Here is a 24,384-nt window from a genome sequence, read left to right as displayed (position 1 = left end):
AGACTCAGTGGGGCCTGGCCTTGCAGTTGTGATGTGTAGCTCCATCACTATGTAGCCCTCGCCTGCCTGCCGGAGAGCCTGTTTCCAATTACACCCACAGGCGGAAACTCCCAAGTGGAGGCAAAGCAACACCTAAACTCCCGGGACTGGCCTGGCCTGGCCTGGCCTGGAACATCTGATCCAGCTCCGGACACCACCGCCTGCCTGCTCTAGCCCCTCCTGCTCCCCTGGCTGTGCTCCCACACCCTTGGCCTTCCCTCTGTCCTTGGGCCCCTGATCAGCAGGCTGACCAAAGACCTCCTTCCCACCCCTTGATACTGGAGGAAGCGAGGCACCAGCAACCTTTCCACAGTTGGGGAAACTGAGGTAGAGATGGAAAATTCTCAGCCACATTCTAAGAACGCACAGCAAGAAGCAGCCTCCCAGAAGTCTGTGCTGCCCTGCCTGGGTGTCAAGTGGTTACCTGTCTGTCCATTCCAATCTCTGTGCTGGGCAGCCCTTCAGAAATACCAGAGAAACTTTGGGGCCCCTCTCCTACTCCCAGCCCTGAGAAAGCACTTCCTTAGATGGAAACTCAAAATCCAGTTTAGGAGAGACCTAGTTATAAACATGAACATACGCTGAGAAAGGAGCTGGCCAAGGAGACCAAGGAGCTGCCCTGGATCCCTGAATGTACTGGGTCAGAGGGAAGACTGGAGCCCCCAGGAACAGGAAGCCTGAGGAGGGACCAATTAACCCTTTGGGGCTCTACATTGACTTCAGGTCCCAGGCTGGCTCTCTGAAGGGCTCATCCTCCACCCCAGGGAAAACGGAATGAGCTTGGAGAGGAAGGGAGGGGGTGTGACAGGGGGAGGGAGCGGGTGATAATGAAAACAGCTCTCTCTGCAGAGCCAGCAGGAGTCTGGCTGAGCTAAGGAATGCAGAGTAAATTCACCCATCACTTGATTTTTATTTTTCCCAGCTGGCTGCAGTGGTGTGTGGGTGGGAGGTGTCTGGGGGAGGGCTGTGCTGAGTCTTCCAGCTGTTCATCCTCCAAGCTGTAGGTTGTGCCTTTCCACCCCACCATCCCCAGCTTGTCCGGGACAGTTAAACACTACACCCCCCCACCCCACCAAACACACACACAATCCAGCAAGTGTTTGGCTGACTCACTACATAAACAGGGTGCTGGGTTTTCTTTGTCTTTGCTTTGTTTTGAATGTGAGCCCTCCCCCACAAACTCTACAGCTCTCTGCACAGAGGATGCCCAAGACCAAATATCCCTCCCAGCCAGAGATCTCAGCGGTGACAAGGCACCAATCAGGTTATCTGGGATTTTCTGCTCACTTGTCCTCCTACCTGAGCCAGATCAGGGAATCACAGAGGGCCCCAAATGGAAGGAAGGTTGGATAGACATTTCTCAGATGAAGAAACTGAAGCCCAGAGACAGTGATTTGCCCAATGTCACACAGCAAAACAATAGCAGCGGAAGGCCAGACCATAAGCCAGCTGCCTCTCTAAACACCCTCATTTTCCCACCTGTAAAGTGAAACAATACCATTCCCTCCTTGTCTCTGGAGTACATGGTCTGCATTGCACATCGGTGCTTTCCTACCCTGAGCTGAATCAGGCTGCTGGTTGGCCAGTGCCCACTGCTCATATACTCACCATGTGGCTAGTGGTTTCTGTCTTTTATCTGCCCATGGGCAGGACATGCATGTTCCACTAGGAAAGAGGCTGCAGAGATATCAGAAGAAAGCTGTCATTTGCCCTTAGGCTCTGTGACCAGGGCTCTCATCCTGCTCCTCACTCTCCCCGAGGCCTGTCTTCAGGAAGTCATTTCCTTTCTTTTTGAGACAGTCTTGCTCTGTTGTCCAGACTGGAGTGCAGTGGTGAAATCTCGTCTCACTGCAAACTCCACCTCCTGGGTTCAAGTGATTCTCCTGCCCCAGCCTCCCGAGTAGCTGGGATTACAGGTGCCTGCCACAGCACCCATCTAATTTTTGTACTTTTACTACAGTTATTTAGAGTAACTGGGACTACTGGCGAGTGCCACCAGGCTGGCTACCAGGTTTCACCATATTGGCCAGGCTGGTCCTGAATTCCTGACCTCAAGTGATCTACCCGCCTAGGCCTCCCACAGTGCTGGGATTACAGGTGTGAGCCACAGTGCCAGGCCATCAGGGAGTTATTTCCAGAACACCCCGAGTGCTGTGGTGCTATTTTACAGGCATGACCACACCGAATCTAGAGATCATCAACTGCCGGGAGTGGGTCCCAGGATTCTTCCTTTATCTACAGGTGAATAGACAGAGGCTCAGAGAGAAGGGGATGTGCGATTGGATCCAGGTCGGCTTGACACCAGAGCAGATCCTCTTAGTCACGGCAGAGAACAGCTCAGGTCACTTCTGGAGCTACCTAGTCCTCCAGTGGGTGCACCCGGTCCCTGGCAAGAACATCAGAGGACCGGCGAGTGGCCAACCCCGCTGCGTTCGTGGGGCAGAGGAGACTCCGAGTCCCCAGCCGGCCCTGAAAGCTGTGCTGCAGGCCTGCTGCAAGCCTGGGAATCTGTGGGTAACAGCTGCCAGCGGCTTCCCCCCACGAACCCAGTCTGGCCAGCACTCTGGGGAATCCCCCGGCCCCTCCGGGAATCGGACCCGGTCCCAGCGCCCCTTCCTGAGGCCCCGTCCGGAGCATCCCTACATTTCCAGCGCTTCTTCCCCCACGCGCTCCTCTCTCCCGGCCCCTGCCCCTGCGGCTTCCGTGCTGTCTCAGGTCCGGTCTTCCCGCTCCCGGATCCTCCGCCCCGGCCCCTGGCCCCCTCCTGGGCCGTACCCCCGCCACAGCGCCCCCTCGCGCCCCGCTCCTCGTTGAGCCGCGCGGGTTCGAGGGGCGCGCGTACCTTACTGTCCGCGCGTGCGGGGCGGGCGCTCAGCAGCAGCAGCAGCAGCAGCAGCGGCAGCAGGAGCAGCGGCCGGGGCGGGAGGGCGGACGCGGCCATGGCGCCACGGGGACGGGGGCACAGGCACCGGGCACGGACACTGGGAAGCGCGGGCCACACTGCGAGCTCAGCGCCACCGCCCGCTCGGCCTGCCCCGCGCCCCCCGCCTGCCCCCTGCTGCCCGCCCCGCGCCCCCTCCAGCGCCGCCGGGGGCGGAGCCAGGGCGGAGGGGGCAACCCGCTCCACCCCGCCCGCCGTCCGCTGGGCCTCCCCGCCGTCGGGTGACTCTCCGAAGGGCATCCCTGCCCGCGCCCCAGGGAGGGTCTCGCTGGCAGCCCGCAGGAGTGGACCAGGGGGAGGCACGTGGGCTCCCCGCATGGACGCGGGTCCTGTTCCGAGAGCCTTGGGACCTTGGGCGTGTCCCTCCACCTCTGTGTGCCTCAGTTTCCTCATCTGTAAGATGGGGGACTTGTGCTTTCCTTTTGGAGTGGTTGCAAAATTCGCATGAGAGATGCATGTTCCCAGGGTATGTGAGCCCTTGTGCTGTCTGATACCACTATTTCTGGAGAGACGGGGTCTCACTCTGTTGCCTAGTCTGGAACTCCTGGGCTCAAGCAATCCTCCCACCTTGGCCTCCCAAAGTGTTGAGATTACAGGCATGAGATTACCCAGCCTTTCCCTTTTTTTGTGATTGGGTCTTCCTCTATCATCCAGGCTTGAGTGGAGTGTTGCAAATACGTGTCACTGCAGCCTCAACCTCTCCAGCTCAAGCTATCCTCCTGCCTCAGCCTCCTGAATAACTGGGACTACAGGTGCATGCCACCACGATGGCTAATTTCTGTATTTTTTGTAGAGATGGGGTCTCCTATGTTGCCCAGGCTGGTCTCAAACTCCTGGGCTCAAGGAATCCAGCCACCTGGGCTCTCAAAGTGTTGGGATTTTAAGTGTGCACCACCCTGCCTGGTCTCATTTTCTTCACAGAATTTATTGCTCAATGGGACTGTCTTTCTTGTTGGTGTGTATGTTCCCTTGTGTTGGAGCATGACTTCCCAGAGCACATTCTTAGTTTCTCTCCTTGATAGAGCTCAGCAGTTCTCAAGGTGTGGTCCTTGGACCCACAGCCTCCACATCACCTGAGAACTTGTTAGAAATGCAAACTCTTGGCCGGGCACAATGGCTCACACCTGTAATCCCAGCACTTTGGGAGGCTGAGGTAGGTGGATCAGTTGGTCAGGAGATGGAGACCATCCTGGCTAACATGGTGAAGCCGTCTCTACTAAAAATACAAAAAATTAGCTGGGTGTGGTGGCACTTGCCTATAGTTCCAGCTATTCGGGAGGCTGGGGAGGGAGAATTGCTTGAACCTGGGAGGCAGAGATTGCAGTGAGCCGAGATCGCGCCATTGCACTCCAGCCTGGGTAACAAGAGCGAAACTCCGTCTCACAAAAAAAAAAAAAAAAAGAGTAAACATTGTGTATGTTCTTATGGACATAGACTATCTGAAAAAAAATGCAAGAAGTCAGCATGGTGGTTCTAAGGAGGAGATCCAGGGAGTAAGCGTTTTCATGGAATACTTGTTTGCATCCTGTGGATTTCGTAATGTGTCCTATCTATTTAAAAAATAGACAAAATGTACTTAAACAAAGCAGGCAGGGATTCCCTACCCCTGGCCCTTTCTCTGAATGCAGCCTGGCTCTGATTCTAGGGAGGACGAGAGCAAGGCTGCTGTCGCTAGAGGAACTCTGCCCCCTGCTGACCGTTTCCCCACATTACCTGATGATCTCTGGCTGCCTCCTCCTCACTCTTCTCTCAGTGAACTCCGCTCAGCACAGGTGCCTCAGCTCCTCAAATGGGCCAAGCCCTGATCTGGCCTTGGGATCTTGGTACATGCTATTCCTTCCACCTGAAAGTCTCGTGGCCTCCCAAAGTTCTAGGATTACAGGTGTGAGCCACCATGCCTAGCCATTCCTGCCTCATTCTTAGCTGTGTCCCTGTCTGATCCTGTCTGTCTGCTGCTGCTGGCCTCAGGACCACGCCCCCTAAGATCCCTCCTTATCCTTAGATAACATTCCTTTCCAGATCTTTTGTCTTGAGTCCTGCAGGTGGTAGGAGAGTCTTTTTCATCTGTCTTTCTGAGCCTGTGCCCACATTTGTAAACTGGGGGGAAAGTATTGATTTCTTAGGATTGTTGGGAAGAAATGTAGAGAAATTAAAGAAAAGGCAGGTGCTGAACTCATAGTGGGTGCTTACTTCATAGGCCCTCTATGGTTAGGACAGTGGCTAGGCTCTCAGCACAGTCATTTCCTGTGCTTTTCTCAGTTGTGTGGTATTTAACTCTTCCCAGAAGTGCTTTCAGAAGACATGCATCTGAGATTTAGGACCACTCTTTAAGTAACATTAGTAACAGGTTCCATTTATTAGGCCAGACCTTTAATTGCTTTGCAGGCATCGTTTAATTCTCATAGCATTCCTGCTAGGTAGCAACTATCATTATTACCATCCCCTCTTAGAAAACAGGAAATAGACGCTCTGAATTCACTCACCCAAGGCTAGCTGTTTTTGTTGTTGTTTTTGAAACGGAGTTTCGCTCTTGTTGCCCAGGCTGGAGTACAATGGCACAATCTCGGCTCACTGCAACCTTCACCTTCCGGGTTCAAGTGATTCTCCTGCCTCAGCCTCCAAAGTAGCTGGGATAACAGGCATGCCGCCACCAAGCCCGCCTAAGTTTGCATTTTTGGTAGAGATGGGGTTTCTCCATGTTGGTCAGGCTGGTCTCGTGATCCACCCCCCTTGGCCCCCCGAAGTGCTGGGATTACAGGCGTGAGCCACTGCACCCAGCCAGTTAGCTGTTTTTCTTCATTCTTTCACCTAGTCAGTAATTATTTATAGAGAGCCTACTGTGTGCCAGATCGGTATTCAGCAATTGGGGTTATGAGTGAGAATAAATGGATGTGACTAGTCAGGTGGGTGTGGGAAGGCTTGTGGAAGGGACAACAGAGCTGTAGTCTGAAGGACTGGAGGAGTTTTTTCCAGGGACTGAGCATTTGGCTGAACTCTTCTGGCAGAAGAGTTCATCTAAGAGGGTTGACTTAGAATCTTCATCAACTACGGAAAGTCCAGGGCTGTACCTTCCTGCAGTGGCACTTAAAGACTCCGATTGCATCTCCAGGGACAGAGAACTCACCACCTCCAGAGCCTGTGACAAAAAGGGAGATCCCCAAGAACGGCCAGATGGTCCTGACATATTTTAGAACCCACAGCTGAGGGAATGGCAGGCCGTCCTCTCTTAGTCACAGGGTTTGGCTCCTGAAACACTGCTACCTAGCAGAGGGGATCTAGTTGTCCCCTGGTGGAAGGAATTAAGAAAAATGCTACTGTAGAATTACTTGAACAGGATCTTGAAAGATGAATAGGAATTTGGGAGTGGGTCGGATGAAGTCAGCCGCGTTCCAGCTTGAAGAAGCACAGGGTTCAGGTTCTGGTTTGTGACAAAATGGAGCTGGAATCCCCATCACTCCTGGTGGACTTCTTTAGTGTTGGATAGGGACAATACTGTTGGTGCCTCATAGAGGAAGTATGAGGTTTAAACGGCAGAGCGTTAGGGCAAGTCTTTCGGAACAGTGGTGGGCACAGGGCACGAATGAAATAAAGGTTCACCTGTGTTGGTGAGGTCCAGCTGTCCGCAAGTGCAGCTGCAACCTGCGTAGCAGGTGAGGAAAGGTGTGTGGTGAGAAATATGGGCAAGGGTCAGGCCAAGCAGGGATGCAAATGCCAGGAGGAGGACTTAAAATTAGGCAAAAATGACATAAAAGAGCTAAGGGATTGGTGGGGCGGATGGGGACAGGAGAGGGCGAATGAGCAGCCAGCGAGGAAGCTGCAGCATGACCCGGCAAAGCAGAGGCGGGCAAAGCACCAACGTTCTCGTTCTTTGTCTTCAAGCGGGCCAGGTAGGGTTTAGACCCGGGGCGGCAGCCACGAAGACCTTTCCCGAAGGGGTCGCCGAAGGCAGACACCTCGGCGGACCCAGTGACCAGTGGCCAAGCGCCACCTGGTGGCCGCAGCGGGTGGCTTCGGCCGGGGGCCGGAGAGTCGCTGCAAAATTCGGCATTTTGCTTCCGGAAAGCTTCGGGAAACTGAGGTGGAAGGCGCAGAGGTTCGGGATCTTCCAGCTGGACCTCGTCCTTATTCCAACCCTTTTTTACAGATAGGGAAACTGAGTAAAGGGGAAGGAGAACAAGGCTAGGTAATGGATCCCTCTTAAACGGAAGGTTTCAAGACACCTGGCGTCAAGAGCCTTCTTTAATGGCCCCAATGGCCCGGAGCTTAGTTTGCCCATCTGTTCCATGGGCAGGGGCAAAATGAAAGAGGAGGAGGGGAAACTTTAGTCTTTCCCGCCCACCCGGAGGTAAAAAGGCATTAAAGGCTACCCCGGAAAGTAGAGTTTTATAGATTCCATTTGCATACGAACGCAGTCACCTCCAGTTAAACTCCAGTCCTTTAATCTCCGGTCCAATTTGTCCTGCAGCGGCAGCGAGAGGCCCTCGTGAGTACCTCCAAGCCCCGCCTCCAGGACCCCGCCCACAGGGCTGGGCTTGGTTGCACGTGCTCACCCGGCTCCCTCGCTATCCGCCTCCTTGGGAAGACTCATTGTTGGGGTGGGGTGTTACGAGGACTTTTAGGAAACTTTGATCACGAATATATCAAAATCAAGAGAAATCCCGGAAGTATCCGCTTACCATATAGATATCAAACGCTTTGTCATGGTTCTTGATATTAGTAGACTTTAGCTTTCCCTTCTCAGGGCTTCTTATCCCTTCTTCTACCCCTCCAGTTGGTGCGGTCGGCGTGGCCGGCCTCGCTGAGCGGACTCTAACTCCCAGCGTGCCCCGCCGGGCGGTGCGCGACAGCGGCGTGTGACGTCAGGGGAGGGAGCTGGCCAGTGCTGAGGGGGCGCGGCGCGGAGGGGCGCGGAGCGGCGCGGAGCCGGGCGGCTAGGGGCCCAGAGAGCGCCGCGGCCGGGAGCCCGCGGGCCCCTGACAGCCTCCTCCCTTCGGCGGACGACGACCACGGCGACGAGGAGGCTGGTCATGGCGGAGCAGCGAACCCGGCGCGGACCCTAGGCACCACCGCATGGAGCGGGACGAACGGCCGCCTAGCGGAGGGGGAGGCGGCGGGGGCTCGGCGGGGTTCCTGGAGCCGCCCGCCGCGCTCCCTCCGCCGCCGCGCAATGGTGGGTGAGGGGCCTGCGACGCCCAACTAGGCAGGAACCGGCCTCCTGAGCCTCTTCCAGGGATCCCCCTCCTCTCAGCCGACCCTCGCCCAGGGAAGCCGCAGCGGCCCCTCAGCTCCTTAGCTTGGACCTTCACCCCCGTCCCCCTCGGCACTCTCCCTCTCCTCCCCCGTCTCGCTCAGGGTGGACCCTCCCCCTTCGTCCCCGTTCCCTTCCGCGCGGACCCTCCCCCTGCCCGGGTCCCTGGGCACCGAGCTTCATTTCCCCCTCCCCCCGTCCCCTCCGCACAGGCCTCCCCTCCCCCCGTCCCCTCAGCACCAATCCTCCCTCCTCTTCCCGGGTCCCCTCCCCCTGTCTTCCCAACATCGAACCCTCTCCTCCCCCCGTACCCCCTCAACGTGAAAGTCCCTCCCGCGGTCCGTCAGTGGGGGCATACCCTCTCACTCGGGTCCCCTTCGCGCAGAGCCTCTCTTTTCCCTCACCGGGGTTCCTCCTACCGAGGTCGCTCCGTCTCGCTCTGCCGCCGACCCGACTCCACAGCACCCTGGTACCGTTCGGCTTTCTAGAGCGTTTTCCTCCTCTGCAGCCCCGCGCGTCCCTCTTTGAATACTAGGAGTCCCCCGCCTCTGCCGAACCCCTGGTTCGCTAGACTTCCCCCAGTAGTTTTCTTTTTCGGACCGCCTCGTGCCTCTCGCTTCCCCCGCGCCTCACCTTCCCCAACGCCCAGCACTCTCTGGCCGGCCTCCGCCCCTGCTCAGCTCCCCTCTCCGCAAGGCAACGGCTTTCCTTGGCCGAGGGCTCCATCCCGTCCCGGGGCCTTGGACACCTGCCTACTCCCGGCTTCTGCCCGGCAGGTCCCGGTCCCCACCTCTTGGTCTCAGTTCTCCTTTTCCTTGTCCCGATCCAGGACCCTGGGCGCTGAGAATCCCTCACCTGGCCCGGCCCTTCCTACAGCTCGCTCCTCGCCCGGATCAGGTCTTCAGGTTCCTCCGGGCTTCCTCGCCCTCCTCCCCCCGCTCCCTCCTCCTGCGGGGTGTTTTATTTGTATCTGTTTGATATTTTCCCCCTCACGGAATGTTTTTATTGGTAACGTGTTAGGAGCTTTTGTGAGGTCGTAAAAGGTGAACTTTTGAACTTGGAAAGCGCCCTGGAGCAATTAGCGCAGGCGATCGCCCCGGGAGGCCTGCATTACAAAGGGTGCTCGCACCGGCCGGCAAACGCTCCGGCGGCAAACCCGATTTATTTATTTATTTGCCCTGTTTTCCACCTTTCACATCTCCTCATTTCCGAATAAAGGGAGGCTCTCAGAGATCCGTGCCTCCTCCCCTCGCTGCGCCATAAACTCACAATTCTCTGAAAGATCTAGGACCGAGCAGTGTCTAACAAGTAACAGATTTCAAATTGAATGCAAACACCCGGGACAGTTAGGAGGCACTAAAAATTAACTGCTTCACCAAGAAGTTTCTCAATCAGGACAGTGACCTGGCAGGTGTGAGGAAAGTAACCTGAAAATAGGTCACTTAGGCGCTCAATTGTCGAATGAGTGAGTGGCTACGGAGAGTGGAAATCTTAGGTTTGATCGGTGCCTTCATACGTTTATTAACTCGTCAAACATTTTGTTTAGGAGAGCTGGTGTTTTTACTGAAGAAAAAAGTCCGCGTAGAAGAGAGCTTGGTTAACCTCACTTGATGTTGCTGATCAAAAACAGTGATGTTTTTCAAAGCTTTTTTTTTTTTTTTTTTAAATTAAATGTGTGTATGATGTGTGTTTTCTAGGCTGGCTGTCCCGTAGGCTGTGGCTGGCAACTAATTTCTAAATGTGAACATGTTGGAGATCAATAAAATTCCGTGTCACAAAGGGGGAAACTGGAATCCAGTTAGGGTAGGAGGAGGCAGTATCATAGGAACAAAGGATTTCTTTAATGCCTTTGATTTTTTAAACTAGTTTGTGTGGAGATTTGGTTTGGTATTAATTGTGAATGTTGTAAATCCTGATCTAAAATTTCGCTTGCTGATTTTTTTAAATCCATGCCCCAACCTATCTTATATCCCATATTAGTGTGTATGTTTCCATAATGCCTCCCTATGTAATACTTCCTGTACACCTGTGCATATAATGTAGATGACGGATTTTACTGCAGATACTACTTTCAGTCCTGTTTGAGAATAATAGTGTTGTAAGAGAAACCTAAGAACTGCATTTGTTATTAATTATTCATTAGTACATTTTAAAGAACTCAATGGTAATTTTAACTCTTAATCAGATTTCCCATTCCTAGTCTCATTTCCTCAGTTGGTCAGAACCATTTGAAAGAATGTTATCAAGCAATCCATTTGGGCTAAGGTGGCTTTAATATTTTACAGTAGTCTTAGTTAGTGGTACACATGTTTTCTTTTTGCTGAAAATACAATGGGAACTTTTGGCAGCTAGATGGGCTTAAAATACACGAGACGCTAGACCGTCGTGGTATATTTTTTCAGTGTAAAGACTAGCATTGTGCAGTGTTTTACAATTTATGTTCATTAGCACTTATGAAATAAACATACTTGCAGAAGATTGCCAAAAATTTTGTTTGCTTTTGAAACAATGGAACACATTTTTCCTTTTTTTGCTTCCTAATTGTTTTTCTCCAACAAAATGAAACTGCTTATTCTAAGCAGAAAATAAATGAATTATCTCTTTTTAATCCTAGGGATGGATTTCTATTTCGTATTAACTATTTCAAAAGATAGCTATTTAGATAGGGAGTCTTTTGGTCTATGTCATTGAAGAAATAAACTGGAGGTGGAATTTTAGAAATGTTTTCCTACCAGAAACGCCACTGATGCTGAATTTACATTAATTGGTTTTTATTCTGTCAGAACAGAGTTTCTTTCTAGCTTTTTGATGCACCATCATCCTTCCAGGAATTCCCTGTGCTGACTGCGCTATTTTAAGTTGTTGCTTGTAGGTTTTCATAACAAACATGAACTCATTTAGTTGTAATAGCGTACTGCTCCCTTTTGGGATTTCAAAGGAAGATGAATGATTTGAGGAAGTGTATGCTGAATATTGCATTTGTTCATTTTAAGAGAATGAGGGAGTAGACTTTTAAATATTTAAAGCAAAGGAAGGTTGCAAGCCATTATAAGTAATTAAAAGCATATTTTATATAATTACACTTGAGAGGAAATGGGGAGAAGTTCACTAAATAGCATGATGCTCTTTTCTCCTGCTGTCACCATGCCTTCCAAATGTTTATGCCGGAAAGTAGATTGGCAGATATTTCCCATGACAATTTAACTTTTCAGTTCTGTGACTTTAAAAATTAAGTTAATTCTGATTTGCCTCAGAGTTTTTTTTTACTCCTGTTAGGGAAAAAAAAAATGCAGTAGTACTGTTGTTTCTTAGTATGTACAGCACACAGTTTTTTCTTTTTTTAGTAGCTTCTGTGACCTCCAAAGAAGAGTAGGGTAGATGAAAGGCGACAGTGAGCAGATTCATTGGTGATTTTGCACAGCTGAGGTGGGAGATGACCACATTTACAATCTCCGATATACAGGCCACCAAATTTTCAGCAATTCTGATTCATGTAACCAAAACGTGATCATGATATGATTCCTAGTCTATAATTTGTTCTGAATTCTGTAGCAAAAGGTGTGTGCAGGCACATGTGCTAGCACATGAAAGGGAAGTAGATGAGGAACTGAAATTAACTGCTGGTAAATTTGCAAAAATATGGCCAAATCATGCATTTCCATATTTTATTTTAATTTTCTGGTTTCTCATTCTCTACCTTTTTCCTGGGGTTTTGGGGCAAAGGCAGAAAATAGAGTTTAGATGAAAGTACCACATTTTAGAATAGTGGAGGATGGTAGGTAGAAATGCCAACTGTTGTTATAAAATGGTAAAGGAAGTTTTTTACACCACCTCTAGTGCTTGTTGTGCAAGTTGGTTTTAAATTGCTAATGATGCTTGCATATTTTGGAGCTTGGAGCTGTGTTAGTTTCATCCTGTAGTAAGACTTACTACTTTGTTTTTACAGTTGGGTAGATATTATTTATTGGTTGTGTTGAAAAATTGGTCTGTTAATGAATTGTGTTCAGATGGCACCTTCTGGCTTCAGTATTTCGTAAAGCCAGGTTAGATTCTCCCACATTAGGAGACTTCATTGTCAGCAGATTCATCTAGATCTTCGGGGCTGGTCATAATTTTTGCTTCTTATGTTTATTTTTTGTTTATAGCCAAATTAATGATACTTTTTCTGTTCAGTATTTTTTCCATGCAGAATAATTAAGTTGAAAGTTAAACTTGAGAAGATGTGTTTAAAATTTTATGTTGTAGTGTCAGTCCACTTTTTTTTAAAGTATGACAGTAAAAGTGCCTTATTTCATGAGTAAAACAGATTCTAGACACGTGTGAAAAAGGTCAGAATCAGAAAAATCAAAGTTCTTAATCAACAGATAAACATGCTTGTATTTCAGGAAAGACTGCGTATACTTGAAACTTAACAGAAAGTGGCCAATATGCCCACATAAGAAGTGATCTGATATTCCCAACTCTTCATAATACTTTAAGAACATTTCCAAAACCAATTAAGTTGTGAAGGAAAATATTTTCTTTCACACTTCTGTGTTAAGATCAACCTTAACTTTTTAATTAAAGTTTTTCCTGGCTCAGGTGATTTCTTAAGGGTTTGTGGATGCCTTTGATAACTAGGATTCAGAAATAGCAGAATTATTAAAAAATCAGCAAGAAAGCCGTTTGGTATTGAGCAGGTAATTCTTTCTTGGGTATTGAGCTTTTTAGAACTGAAGTTTCAGATTCAGCTGAGCTTAAATGTAAAAAACATCTCTAGATGTAACTTTGATATACAGTATTTCTAGAATCCAGCCCAGCCTTTCGTTTGTTTTCCAGCATGGTTTGTCTTTAAGAAAAAGACAAGGGTGTTAGCCTGTAACACCATTAGTAGGTAATGGAAAAGCAGAAGAAAACCATTGTGAGATGTCTAACCTGTTTTTCAGTGTGGTGGAGAAATAACCACAGGAAAAAGAGGAGAGCATCATTTGAAAGAATAAAGCATTTCCTATGGTATTTCGATCTTCATTCTTTGTTACCTGCTGTTAATGATACCAAATTAATGATACTTTTTCTGTTCAGTATTTTTTCCATGCAGAATAATTAAGTTGAAAGTTAAACTTTTACTGTCATACTTTAAAAAAAACAGCAGCCCTGTAGAAAAAGCGTCTCAAAAAACCCAGATTTTTTCACTAGTTACAATTATTTAAATAAGACTTTACTAGTGTAACCCGGTAATTCTAATTAACAGTGATTTAGTTTGGGAGCGGACCAGGATTTCCTCAGCTGGCTGCTGGGGAGCTGAATTGCTTTTTTCCCCACCCCCAGCTGCACCAAATCTTTTGATCCCCAAGCTACAGTGGTTGTCATTTGAGAAAGCAAACTTCGAGAAAATAAGTTGTGAAAATAGCCTACTTTGAAACTTCATTTGCATTTTGGATTTTTGTCCTTAAGAAAATTATAGGAATAATTGAATTCCCAAATTTTTGTCTTCACAGAAGCAAACTGGCCAAACTCTTATGTTTAAATAGAAAATTCCTTAAAATTTTTTTGCTTTAAAAATTTGGGGGGCTGTTTTAATATTGACAGTCAGGATATCAAAAGAGAAATGATTCTAATTATAAATCCACAGGAAGAATTCAAATGTTTTGAGTTTCTTTAAGGAGTGTGTGTTTGGGGCAAATAAAGTTACGCAATGGAGTAGTTTTCATTCAGGGTAGTTTGTGGTTTCTCCATCAGCATTATATAATAAGCTCAAATACAGAATCACAGATTCTTATGTCTTATACTAACTAAACCGTACAATTTGTTACATTAATTCGATTTGTTACATTACGAATTAACTTTTAAAAAGTGTCTTTAAATGATGAGGTCTCTGGATTCTAATTGTAAACTCTACACCCTTCAATTTGTTTACACCAGAGAAGCTATTCAAGCATAAACCACAGATGGCAGTAGCAGTATATTTTTCTGTTTTCTGGACTGATTCTTGCCTTTAAGTTGGTGTCAGTTCTATGGGCACTGTTGATAAGTCAGCTGGCAGGTGTAATGTTTCCAAAATCAGTTCCCTGGGCAGCAACATGTGATGTATTCGGGGAAACAAATCCAGGCATTTGATTTGAAGATATACTCTGTGGGTAGTTTGACCCAGAATAGTGACTTCGCACTCATTGCCCAAGTGAGAAATTATTTAAAAAATTTGGTAATAGTTACTGAGAGAGTTGTTAGAGTACTAAGCTATAGCACACTTGCTTGAACAGCTGTTTGCATTGGAAACAATTTATAACTCATTAGAAATACACTCAAGATTCATATTTTGAGAGAGAAATGCATAACTAATTTCTTCATGTGAAAAAGATGGATAATCTTCCCAGGTTTTTATTTTCAGTTCCTCCTTACATTCCTCCTTACATTTCATAGAATCGTGGAATTTTGGATCTGCGTATGAGAGCATTTTGGAGGTCTAGGAATGGGTTCTGCTCTTCCTATCCATCATTGTAGTGCCCAAATTTCTGTGTTCTCTATTTTCTCTAAAATATTGATGGAAAAAAAAGAGATAGTTGATTAAATTTCCTGTGATATTTTATCTATAATGTTTCCTTCAGGTATAATTCCATAGCTTAGGGATCAGGAAACATTTCAGTAACAAATCTACATCAAAGTGAAATATAGGTTGATTCAGTGAAGGGAATAGCTTAACCATGTAGTTTACTTTTCTTTTTTTATTTGTGATAGAGTCTTACTCTGTCGCTGAGGCTAGAGTGCTGGAGTGCAGTGGCCTGATCTTGGCTCACTGCAATCTCTGCCTCCTGGATTCAAGTGATTCTCCTGCCTCAACCTCCTGAGTAGCTGGAATTACAGGCATCCACCACCATGCCCAGCTAATATTTTGTATTTTCACTAGAAACAGTTTTACCATGTTGGCCGGGCTGGTCTCGAACTCCTGACCTCAGGTGATGTACCTGTCTCAGCCTCCCAAAGTACTGGGATTACAGGAGTGAGCCTCTGTGCCTGGCAGTTTTCATTTTTAAAACTAATTTTATTTAATTCAAGTGCCCATTTCAATCATGAAGCTGTATCACCTTGGAAGAATTAAAAATTCAGTCTTTAAAAAATTCCTTATGGTCCACTGGATCAGATGCAATGTACTTTTTATTTTGGCTAATTCCAATTTATCTAATTTAGTCTTTCTGTCACAAAAGAGGGAAAAGCTAGAAAACAGAACACTTCTGTGTGGCCTTATATTACTTTTTATCCTACTTCCTCATCCCTTGCCTTTTATAATATATAAATGAATAATGAAGTAGCACTCAATTGTATTTTCTGTCATTCATTGACCATTCATTATTGTTTGTTTCAAACTTAATCTCTTCCCATTTATTGAATCCTTAAATGTATTTACCGTTGCTTCTAAACCAGTGGTTTTCAAAGTGTGGTCTGCAAACCTCTGGCGGGGGGGGGGGGGGGGGGGGGGGGGGGGGAGGGGGGAGGTCCCTGAGACCCTTTCAGGATGTTCTAGGAAATATGTTAATCATAATGCTAAGACATTATTTGCCTTTTTCACTGTATTGACATTTGCACTGATTTTGCAGAAACAATGGTAAAAAATGTTGGTCCCTTACCAGAAATCAAGGTACAAAACTGTATTAGTAGTCATTATATTCTTCACTTCCATGCACTTGTATTTTGCAAAAAGACTTTTCCACTTAATGTCATCCTTGAAGCAGTAAAAGTAATTATTAAATTTTGACCCTTGAAGTACATGTGTTTTTGATATTCTGTGTGACAAAATGAAAAAGTACATGCAAAGCACTTCTAGTGCAAACTAAAAATGGTTTTAAGTCAGAGTGCTTGTGTGATTATATTGTGATCTGAGCTTGCTACTTTTGTTCATGGAATACCATTTTTACTTGATTAAAGTATATTTGATTCAGTCTTGAGCATTTGGAAGACCATTTTTTCTTAAATGAACAGTGAACCTGTAATATCAAGGAAAACTGACAGTATTGCTTGCCAGTAAATAAAATTTGAGCTTTCAAGCAATGATTGGTTTAGAAAACTTGTACTTGCCAGTATGAGCTTGACAGCTTCCTATTGGTTGAAGCCTTTTCTGATGAAATTAACAAAAGTGATTTTTGATATTATGAAATGCGTCAACATTTTGAAAATCTGCATGTCTCAGTAATGCAGTATTTTTATAAAAGATCTACATGTGATATTACAGGAACCTGCATGGGTAAGAGATCTGTTCAAAATGCCAGATTGATGAATGGATTTTAATTTAACAGATTACACATAGTTCATTGATACAGTTTTAAACTCAAACTGAACTAACCTTTAATAAAGTACCAGTTACTGAATTTTGGTGTCGTGTCAAAGAAGAATATCCACAATTACTTTAAAAAGCAAATACTACTTCCTTTTCCGATTATAAATCTGTGAGGACAGATTTTCTGCCTATGCTTCAACAACAAAGAAATCACAACATACTGAATGCGGAAGCAGATAGGAGATCCAACTGCTAGAATTAAGCCAGATAGTAAGGAGATGAGCAAAATGTAAAATAGTGCCACACTTCTAATTTTTAAGTTTTATTGGACAATTTTCCTAAAAACGTTATAACATGCAGTGGATTTATTAAATTTAAATGGATTGTTACATATTTTAACTTTTTCATAGTTTTATTTTCCAATATGATAAATATCAAAACACAAAGCCGCATAAACATTGACCTTTTTGGGTCTTTCATCATTTTTAAGAATGTAAAAAGGGTTCCAAAGGACACTCAGGCCAAAATACATGAGAACTCCTGGACTAAATGTACTAACTAAATGTGTAAGAAGATGGTGACTTCACCAGATACCATTATTAGTACTTTTTTACTTTGGAGTTTTCTTATTTCACTTCATAATTGAGCTACTTTTATTGAAAATGAGTTCATATCATTTTGAGTTTTCTTTGGGAGTAAGGGAAATTTGTGGTGGTGCATTCTTACTGAGTTCTCTGATAAAGCTTTTGTTACCTGTTAAATGAAACCTATTGCTTAATTGTTAATTATCTTGTGGCAGCAATTTTTCAGGGGAACCAGTGCCTCACCAAGGGTAGACTTACAGTTGTGGAATAAATCTGACAACTCAATTTAGAGTCATTGCTATAAAATAATGAACTATTTATAGAAGATAAAGATCCTATCACGCTTTTTAAAAGTCATCAAGAATAGCTTGCCTGTTTGCTTTCCTTAGACATGTTTGGCTATTACTGAGTCTTCGAGTTGTGATTTCGGTGATGCCATTTTGTAAATTGGTTTGCTTTTAACCTGGTTTTCACTGAGGTGGTAATAAAGTCTGTATAGGAGAGGCATCTCCTCCTCTGTTCTAAGAATATCCTTGCTAGTGTGGGTAACATTTTAGTGTAAGTCAATTACTGTGTTGTTAAAGAGTTAAGAGATTTACTCCTTAGGGTAGTTGCTAGGTAGAACTCATCCTGTAGTGGGCTTACTGGCTGAAGAAATGTCACATAACAATGTGAGTAACAAGGAGTTACTGCATTAGAACTCAAGGTGAAGCTTGGGTAGATGATGAAAGATCAGTGAGATGATTATTTGGGCTTCCTTCCTAAGACCTCTGTAATTATCTTGATGTTCTTGGAGTTTCATGTAATGTATCTTAGAAAACATTTTTTGTGTTCTGTGGGGATTATAGCTTAGTTATAAGAAAATGCAAGCCTTTCTTTTTTATCTTAATGTTTGGATTTCAGGATTCACATGAAATCTTCCAATGCATTCTTCAATTAAGTTAAATTGCCTTAATTACTAAACCTAATAGAGTTGGCTTTTTTTTCCCTTCCATATTCTTACTGTACTCTTGAAATCTAAACTGTCAGGAGACTTCCTTTCTCTAGGCTTGGAATCCTTCCCCCAAGATGCCTTTTTAGCAGGATAATAAACCACCTGGGGGAAACCCCCCATTGACATGCATTTAGAGGGCTTTGTTTTTTGGAAATGGCAATAGTAGTCCCATCCAGGGAGGAAGGATTTCGGTTAGATTGTATGAGAGGGAAAGAGCAGGGACTCAGGAGTGTGGCCAAACAAAGATCACAGCTATGCGAGTTTGTCACTTGACTTCTCTGAACTTTAGTGTTCCCATTTAATATTAATAGCTAACATTTACGTAGTGCTTGTTTATAATCTAAATACCTTGTGTGTATATATTCTCATAACTCTGAGGTAGGTGTTCTGTTATTATCCCCATTTTACAGGTGAAAACTGAGACCCACAGAGTTTAAACTTCCAGATTTCACAGCTAGTAACAGCATTAATAATTTGATTTGTATATTTAACATCCCCTCTCCTCCCATATAGTCTGGCATTTCTGAAATTGACTGTACGGTTATAAGGATTAGTGGCAAGGTCTGTAAATTGCCAAGCATAATATCTGCCTAAAAGCAGAAACCTAAGAATCTAGGGCATTTATTGGAGAGGCCCAGAATTCAGCTTCTATTGATTAGAGAGACAAAAAGGCCTATACTTAGAAGTTGCAGGTGACTTTTCTCTTTTCTCTCATCTTGGCTTTTCCACTCGCCTGTCCTCTTGCCTGCCTGTCCTCTTGCCCTCCTTCCTTCCTTCCTCCCTTCCTCCCTTCCTCCCTTCCTTTCTTCCTCTCTTCCTCTCTCTCTCCCTCCCTCCCTCCCTCCCTCCTTATTTTCCTCCTTCCCTCCTTCCTTCCTTCCTTCCTTCCTGGAGTTTTGCACTGTCTTATAGGCTGGAGTATAGTGGCACTGTCTCGGCTCACTGCAACCTCTGCCTCCTTGGTTTAAGTGATTCTTTTGCTTCAGCCTCCCAAGCAGCTGGGATTACAGGTGCCTGCCACCATGCTTGGCTAACTTTTGTGTTTTTAGTAGAGACAGGGTTTCATCATGTTGGCCAGGCTGTTCTCGAACTTGTGACTGCAGGTGATCTGCCCACCTCAGCCTCCCAGCTCATGTTGGTTTTAATAAACTATTGGCCAGAAAACAATTTTGCCAAATCAGGAACAATCTTCGGTGAACCGAAGGGGTGCTAAGGAATGAAGGTGTTTTGAGTTACTCAGGGCCAGGAGTACAATGTCTTTTATCTGCATCCTAAGCATTGAGAATTGGTGTTCTATGAATACTGAATGAATGAAAGAGTCAAGTCAGGAATATGAGTCTTCTGCTTATATCGGCATCCCTTGCTGGTAGTCAGAGAAAGTCTATAAAATACAAGCGAAAGGAATACGTTTTTCAGCTACTTGAGGAAATTGGAGCCAATATCTTAAGTCAAGCAGTGTGTTGAAACAAATCCTAGGTTTGATGGACTCTCATGGAACTAGAATGTAGTTAGTTTCTCTTTGGAAACATGGTTCTCCTGTAATTTAAAGTGACTAGATAACCTAGATGAAGATGAGATGGCCAGTAAACTAGTGGCTGTTTGCTTGACTGCATTCGGGAATGCAGCTTAGGAAGAGGTGGTCTTTGTCCTGTGTATCTTTTTTAATTTCTGTCACACAAAAGAAATATAAGAACTAGTTGTCCAAAACTTATAAAAAACAGAAGGTGATTTCCTAGTGAAAAGAGAGATAGTGAGAAAGATGTAAAAGAGGATAGGCAGACTGGGTTAGTAGATGATGTTAGCAAAGTAGTTTGAATAGGAAAAGACTTCAGAGAGGAGCCCAAACATTGAGCGGTTTTGAGGCCCAGAGATACATTATGCCTGGGTTCTGATTCTAGCTGTCTCAAAGGCATGTCTCTATGGGACTACGTATAAAAATGGAGGAGCTAAATTAGATAATCCTTGAATGGATTTTCTAGGTTTCTGATGGAATGAATTGGGAAAAAACAGGAAGTTGCAATTTAGAAAAGCCCTGCCTAAAGCAAACAGCTGTGGTACTCACCTCCCAGATTCTCTGGGATGATTTTGATTTTAGATACTGTTCAGTCATCTAAGAATATTTACATTTACCAAACTGTTTCCCTGTTCTGCTTTAGAACACTTGGCTGCTTTAAAGTCCGTGGGATCACATAATTTACCTATAAATTTCATTCTTTGAGTCTGTTTTATAGAAATGTTTATAGTTACAGTTCTGATGTTATGAAAATTTGTAATGTAAATTTGAAGTATGTTATGGAGTATTTGTTTTTTTAAACAAGATCACTTTTTTTATTTCTAACCCCTCCATGCCACTTTTTCTTGTTTTTGAGTACAGTTTCATTCACTGAGTCAAACCCATAGTTAATTTTAGAGTTTTTCCTCATTCCTTGTAATGGGATATTTATCTGCAAAACTCATTGAGCACTGAGAAGAGTGCTGTCTTCTTAAGATTAAATTCGCTTCATTTGAGAAGGTGGATTCATTAAGGAAAATTGCAAAACAGAAGGGAAACTTCCTTAAATGCTGCTGGTCTGTAAAAAGGGAACCCAGCAGGAAAGGGGAGAGGTGCATGGGGGAGGGGTGAAGTGAAGAGTGTAGCAGGGTAGCTGCAGTTGAAATATTCATCAATCATTTTACTGGCACCAGGAAACCAATCAGCCTTTTAGAGGAGAGAACTTAATCAATCACCTAATGTGGGAAAATACAATTGCTTTCCCACAAAAAAAATATTCCCTTTTTTGGTGACAGATTGAATCTGAAAGATACTTGGGTTCCTTGGAATTCAGAACTGACTGCAAGCAGTTGTTGAAAGTACTACTGTGAAGCAGTGCATTTAACATTTGGAAATAAAATTTCCTATCTGCTGTGAGCCTTTTCAAAATATTTCAAAGTAAGTTTGCTTTTCGTACAGTGTGCCCATCAAAAAATAAATACTGAGCATTGATATACAATCCAAAGTATATGAAACACTGTAAATTTATTCTCCAAATCTAGTTTCAAAGCATAGATAAGGACTCCTGGCTGGAGAATACCCAATGTTTCAAATGCCTTGTTTGGAAAGCTGGGTTAGAGCATTGTCTAAGGAACATATCCTGGAAACGCTGTTGGAAGTGCCTTTATATAAATAAAAGCAGGAGAGATACAGCTGCATCTTGTATTTAGGTTTTAAATACTTGTGATTTCTGAGGGTCTGTCTTCCTGAATTGCCTGTGGCCCTTAGGTCCTTCGGTTCTTAGATGTGAGCTGTTTAAGAATCCAGTGTTTTTAAAATTAATGCATGATCGGCCAGGTGCAGTGGCTCACACCTGTAATCCTTGCACTTTGGGAGGCTGAGGCCGGTGGATCACCTGAGGTCAGGAGTTCAAGACCTGCCTGGCCATCATGGTGAAACCCCATCTTAAAAAAAAAAAAAAAATTAATGCATGGTCACTGAAGACAATATGGAAAACAAAGGGAAAATAACCTATAATCCGACCACTAAGCAACTTTCATTAAAATTTTCTTCTAGACATCAAGTCCTAGTTTTTTTTCTCATTTTTTTAGTCATACAGCATATACTGTTGTGTTTTCTGCTTCTTGTTTAATTTTAAATGTTTTTCTCCTGTTATAAACTTCACTCATTCAACATCAAGTTATCTGAAACTTTTGTTAGGTGTATTATAGCCCATTGTTTTTCATTGCTGGCCATTTAGATTTTATTTTTTTCAATGTTATAACAATGCTGCTCACACCATCTTGTGCTTTCTTTTATCTTGGCTTATTTTGGGGGATAATTTTGAGAAGTATATGTCTATTTCAATGTACTCTCACCAATAACTAGTTTAAGTTACACTGTGATACCTTGTATACCAAGTGCTGTTATCGGCACTTATTTATTTTAATATATGCCTGGTGCTTGAGATAGAATTGAGATACTGTGAGTAGGCTCTTTGCTTTTTCTTTTTTTGGGGGAAGAAGCCATTCCCTTTTCTTTTTTTTTCTTTTTGATTCTGGCACTAGAATGTTGCTCCACACCCTCATCCCGGTATCTCCGGCCTGGTCAGAGCCATGCTTAGGAACCCTTCTGAGGCTTCCTTCTTTCTTATAGTTATGGGTGAATGGTTGGCAAAGACATTCTAGAGCCTTCTGTGGTTGCCTCTGAAAATCTTGGGATGACGAGTTGATGTGTGTGTGTCTTCTGATACAATTATTATCATCTAATACAAAGTCTTTACTGTGTCTTGAGACCTACACCTGAGTGTGAATAGAAATTAAGTACATAGAGAGAGATTTTAAACTTGCATTCCTTTAGAAATCCACATAGGTTCCTCAGTGGCTAGTTTCTATCCTGATCCTGCGCAGTGTTTGATGGTGAAAGAATCTAAATAAATCTTATAAGAATTTGAAGGGCATTCAGGTTTTAACAGGTCTGGTTTCAGAATGAAAATAGGAACATTTTGGGAATCCAGCTTTCTATATTTTTTTTATTAAAGCGTAAGTCATATTTGCTGAAATTAAAATTAAGAAGTCTTTAGACATTTTTAAAGTTTATATTGATTGAAAGTAAACATGAGCATTTGAAGATCATTTGCTCTGCTGCTTCATGCTCACCACTGGTGGTCAGAAACTTGTAATTTGCCAACACAGGTTTTATAATGCTTTTTAATAAGAAAATGAATAAGCCAGCTGCTCTTTCCCTCAACTATAGTGAGCACAAACCTCCTCAAATCCTGGTTAGTAATTAAAAGCCTTGAGATGACCTTGAATCTAACTGAACTACAAAAGCTGTCTTGAGTTAAATTTATAGCTTTTGTCAATTTCAAAAGAATTGTATTCTATTTGCTAAAACATTAAGCGTAGCCTTGGGTGTACATCGAAGATCAGAAATAATTAATAAGAGGTACTATTAAAGTGCAAAGAGAAGCCCAGTATGGGCTACAAAAATAATTAAGTTTGTCATCTATTTGTTGATCATTTAAGAGAGGTTTAAGAGAGGGTGGCATTTTTCAAAGTGTCATTTTGTGCTATTCAGATTTGCTGAAAAGATCTATCTTTTCCCCATCAAAGAGATTTTTGAACCCAGTGGGGAATCAGAACAAATATTTAACACTTTTTTAAAAGTAAGTTTAATTGATTCTTAAAATATTTTACACAGTGGGAATTTTGTTAGTGAAAGTTTCTGATTATACTCAGACAGTGTAAAAGTAAAAATATTAATGTTTTAAAAATGCTTTATATATGAGCCATGTCTTAAGATTGATGAATAAAGAACTTTTCTGCTAACCAGAAGGGTAGAATATATTCTCAGTTGTTTAGAGAGCCTTGAAATACTATCTTATTGATAGAAAGAACCTTGACATTGTTGCTATAAGAAAAGTTAGGTTTTATGTGTCAATAGGTCAGATAAGACATGTCTTCCAGCATCATAAATGTGGTAACTCCTTGAAGAGTTCAGCAGTAAAGCAGATAGTTTGAGCAAGCACTAATGTGCTACATAGATCTTGCACATTTTAGGATTATTTTAGTTACTGCATTTATTTAATGAGACTAACGTCACACTTAGATCATAATAATCATGAAATTATATGCCAGTATGCTTGTGAATGAAACCAACATAATGGAAACTTTGTTAATACATAGCGGGATTGCCAGTCTGAGAATGTGTAATGGAAGTTGTCAGGCAATTTCAGTTCTGCAAAATTTGATCTGAAATCATGTGAGCAATAAGGTCGTTTAGGCTAAATACTGAAATACTGACTTTTGCCTGAAATATTTTCATTTATCTGGTGGTAATGTGACTCAGCCTCTGAATAGCAGATCTTTGCAGAAAAGAGTTACTGTATTAATGGTAGACAAGCTTTAGCAGTAAGAGGGCAGGGGTTAAAAATTAGTTCATGAAACTGTTAGGATATAGTGATAACTATGTGCATCAGAGCCTGAGCTTTAAAGTTAGAACTGGGTTTAAATACTGTCTTGTCTTTTCTTGTGATTTTTTTTTTTTTTTTTTTTGACAGTTGGGTGGAAGGGGGTGGTGTATGTTTGGGGAGGAGATATTGGGTAGAGGGTAGTAAAAGGATGTGGAGTCACCACACAGATTATTGGAGAATGAAATGAGGTAGTTTGTGGAAAACCTAGGAAGTAGCACTGTTACTTTATAAGTTTCTGAGTTAATTTCCTTATCTGTAAGTAAAGTTAGTATCATCTATCTCATAGGTATGGCAGACCAGTTTACCACAATCCAAGTCATTGAAAACCAGTTTGCCAGATGTTTAGTTTACCCACTATTCCATTCAATAAGACAATTTGCTGAAT

General features: G+C 43.9%; 2 protein-coding genes across 11 annotated transcripts in view; one reads left to right on the top strand and one right to left on the bottom strand.

The window, feature by feature from the left end:
- The window catches only part of OLFML2A (olfactomedin like 2A), a 42,222-nt gene extending 34,726 nt beyond the window's left edge, over positions 1–7,496 (bottom strand). For 2 of the 4 annotated variants that reach the window (XM_002743306.5, XM_054243680.2), the window contains exon 1: positions 2,882–3,089. In XM_002743306.5, the coding sequence (XP_002743352.3) occupies positions 2,882–2,980 (99 nt within the window). In that variant the 5' untranslated portion in view covers positions 2,981–3,089. Of the gene's footprint in view, positions 1–1,647; positions 2,816–2,881; positions 3,090–5,463 lie in introns of those variants that run through there. The other 2 variants (XM_078326741.1, XM_035257208.3) reach the window with 2 other exon arrangements.
- Positions 7,497–7,858: 362 nt separating this feature from the next.
- NR6A1 (nuclear receptor subfamily 6 group A member 1) overlaps positions 7,859–24,384 on the top strand; it is a 238,667-nt gene continuing 222,141 nt past the window's right edge. For all 7 annotated transcript variants that reach the window (XM_054243714.2, XM_054243711.2, XM_035257271.3 and 4 more), the window contains exon 1: positions 7,859–8,150. In XM_054243714.2, the coding sequence (XP_054099689.1) occupies positions 8,051–8,150 (100 nt within the window). In that variant the 5' untranslated portion in view covers positions 7,859–8,050. The remainder of the gene's footprint in view (positions 8,151–24,384) is intronic.

The sequence above is a fragment of the Callithrix jacchus genome, chromosome 1 (assembly GCF_049354715.1).
Source record: "Callithrix jacchus isolate 240 chromosome 1, calJac240_pri, whole genome shotgun sequence".
NCBI classification, from domain to species: domain Eukaryota; kingdom Metazoa; phylum Chordata; class Mammalia; order Primates; family Cebidae; genus Callithrix; species Callithrix jacchus.
This window is presented reverse-complemented; position numbering and strand designations above follow the sequence as displayed.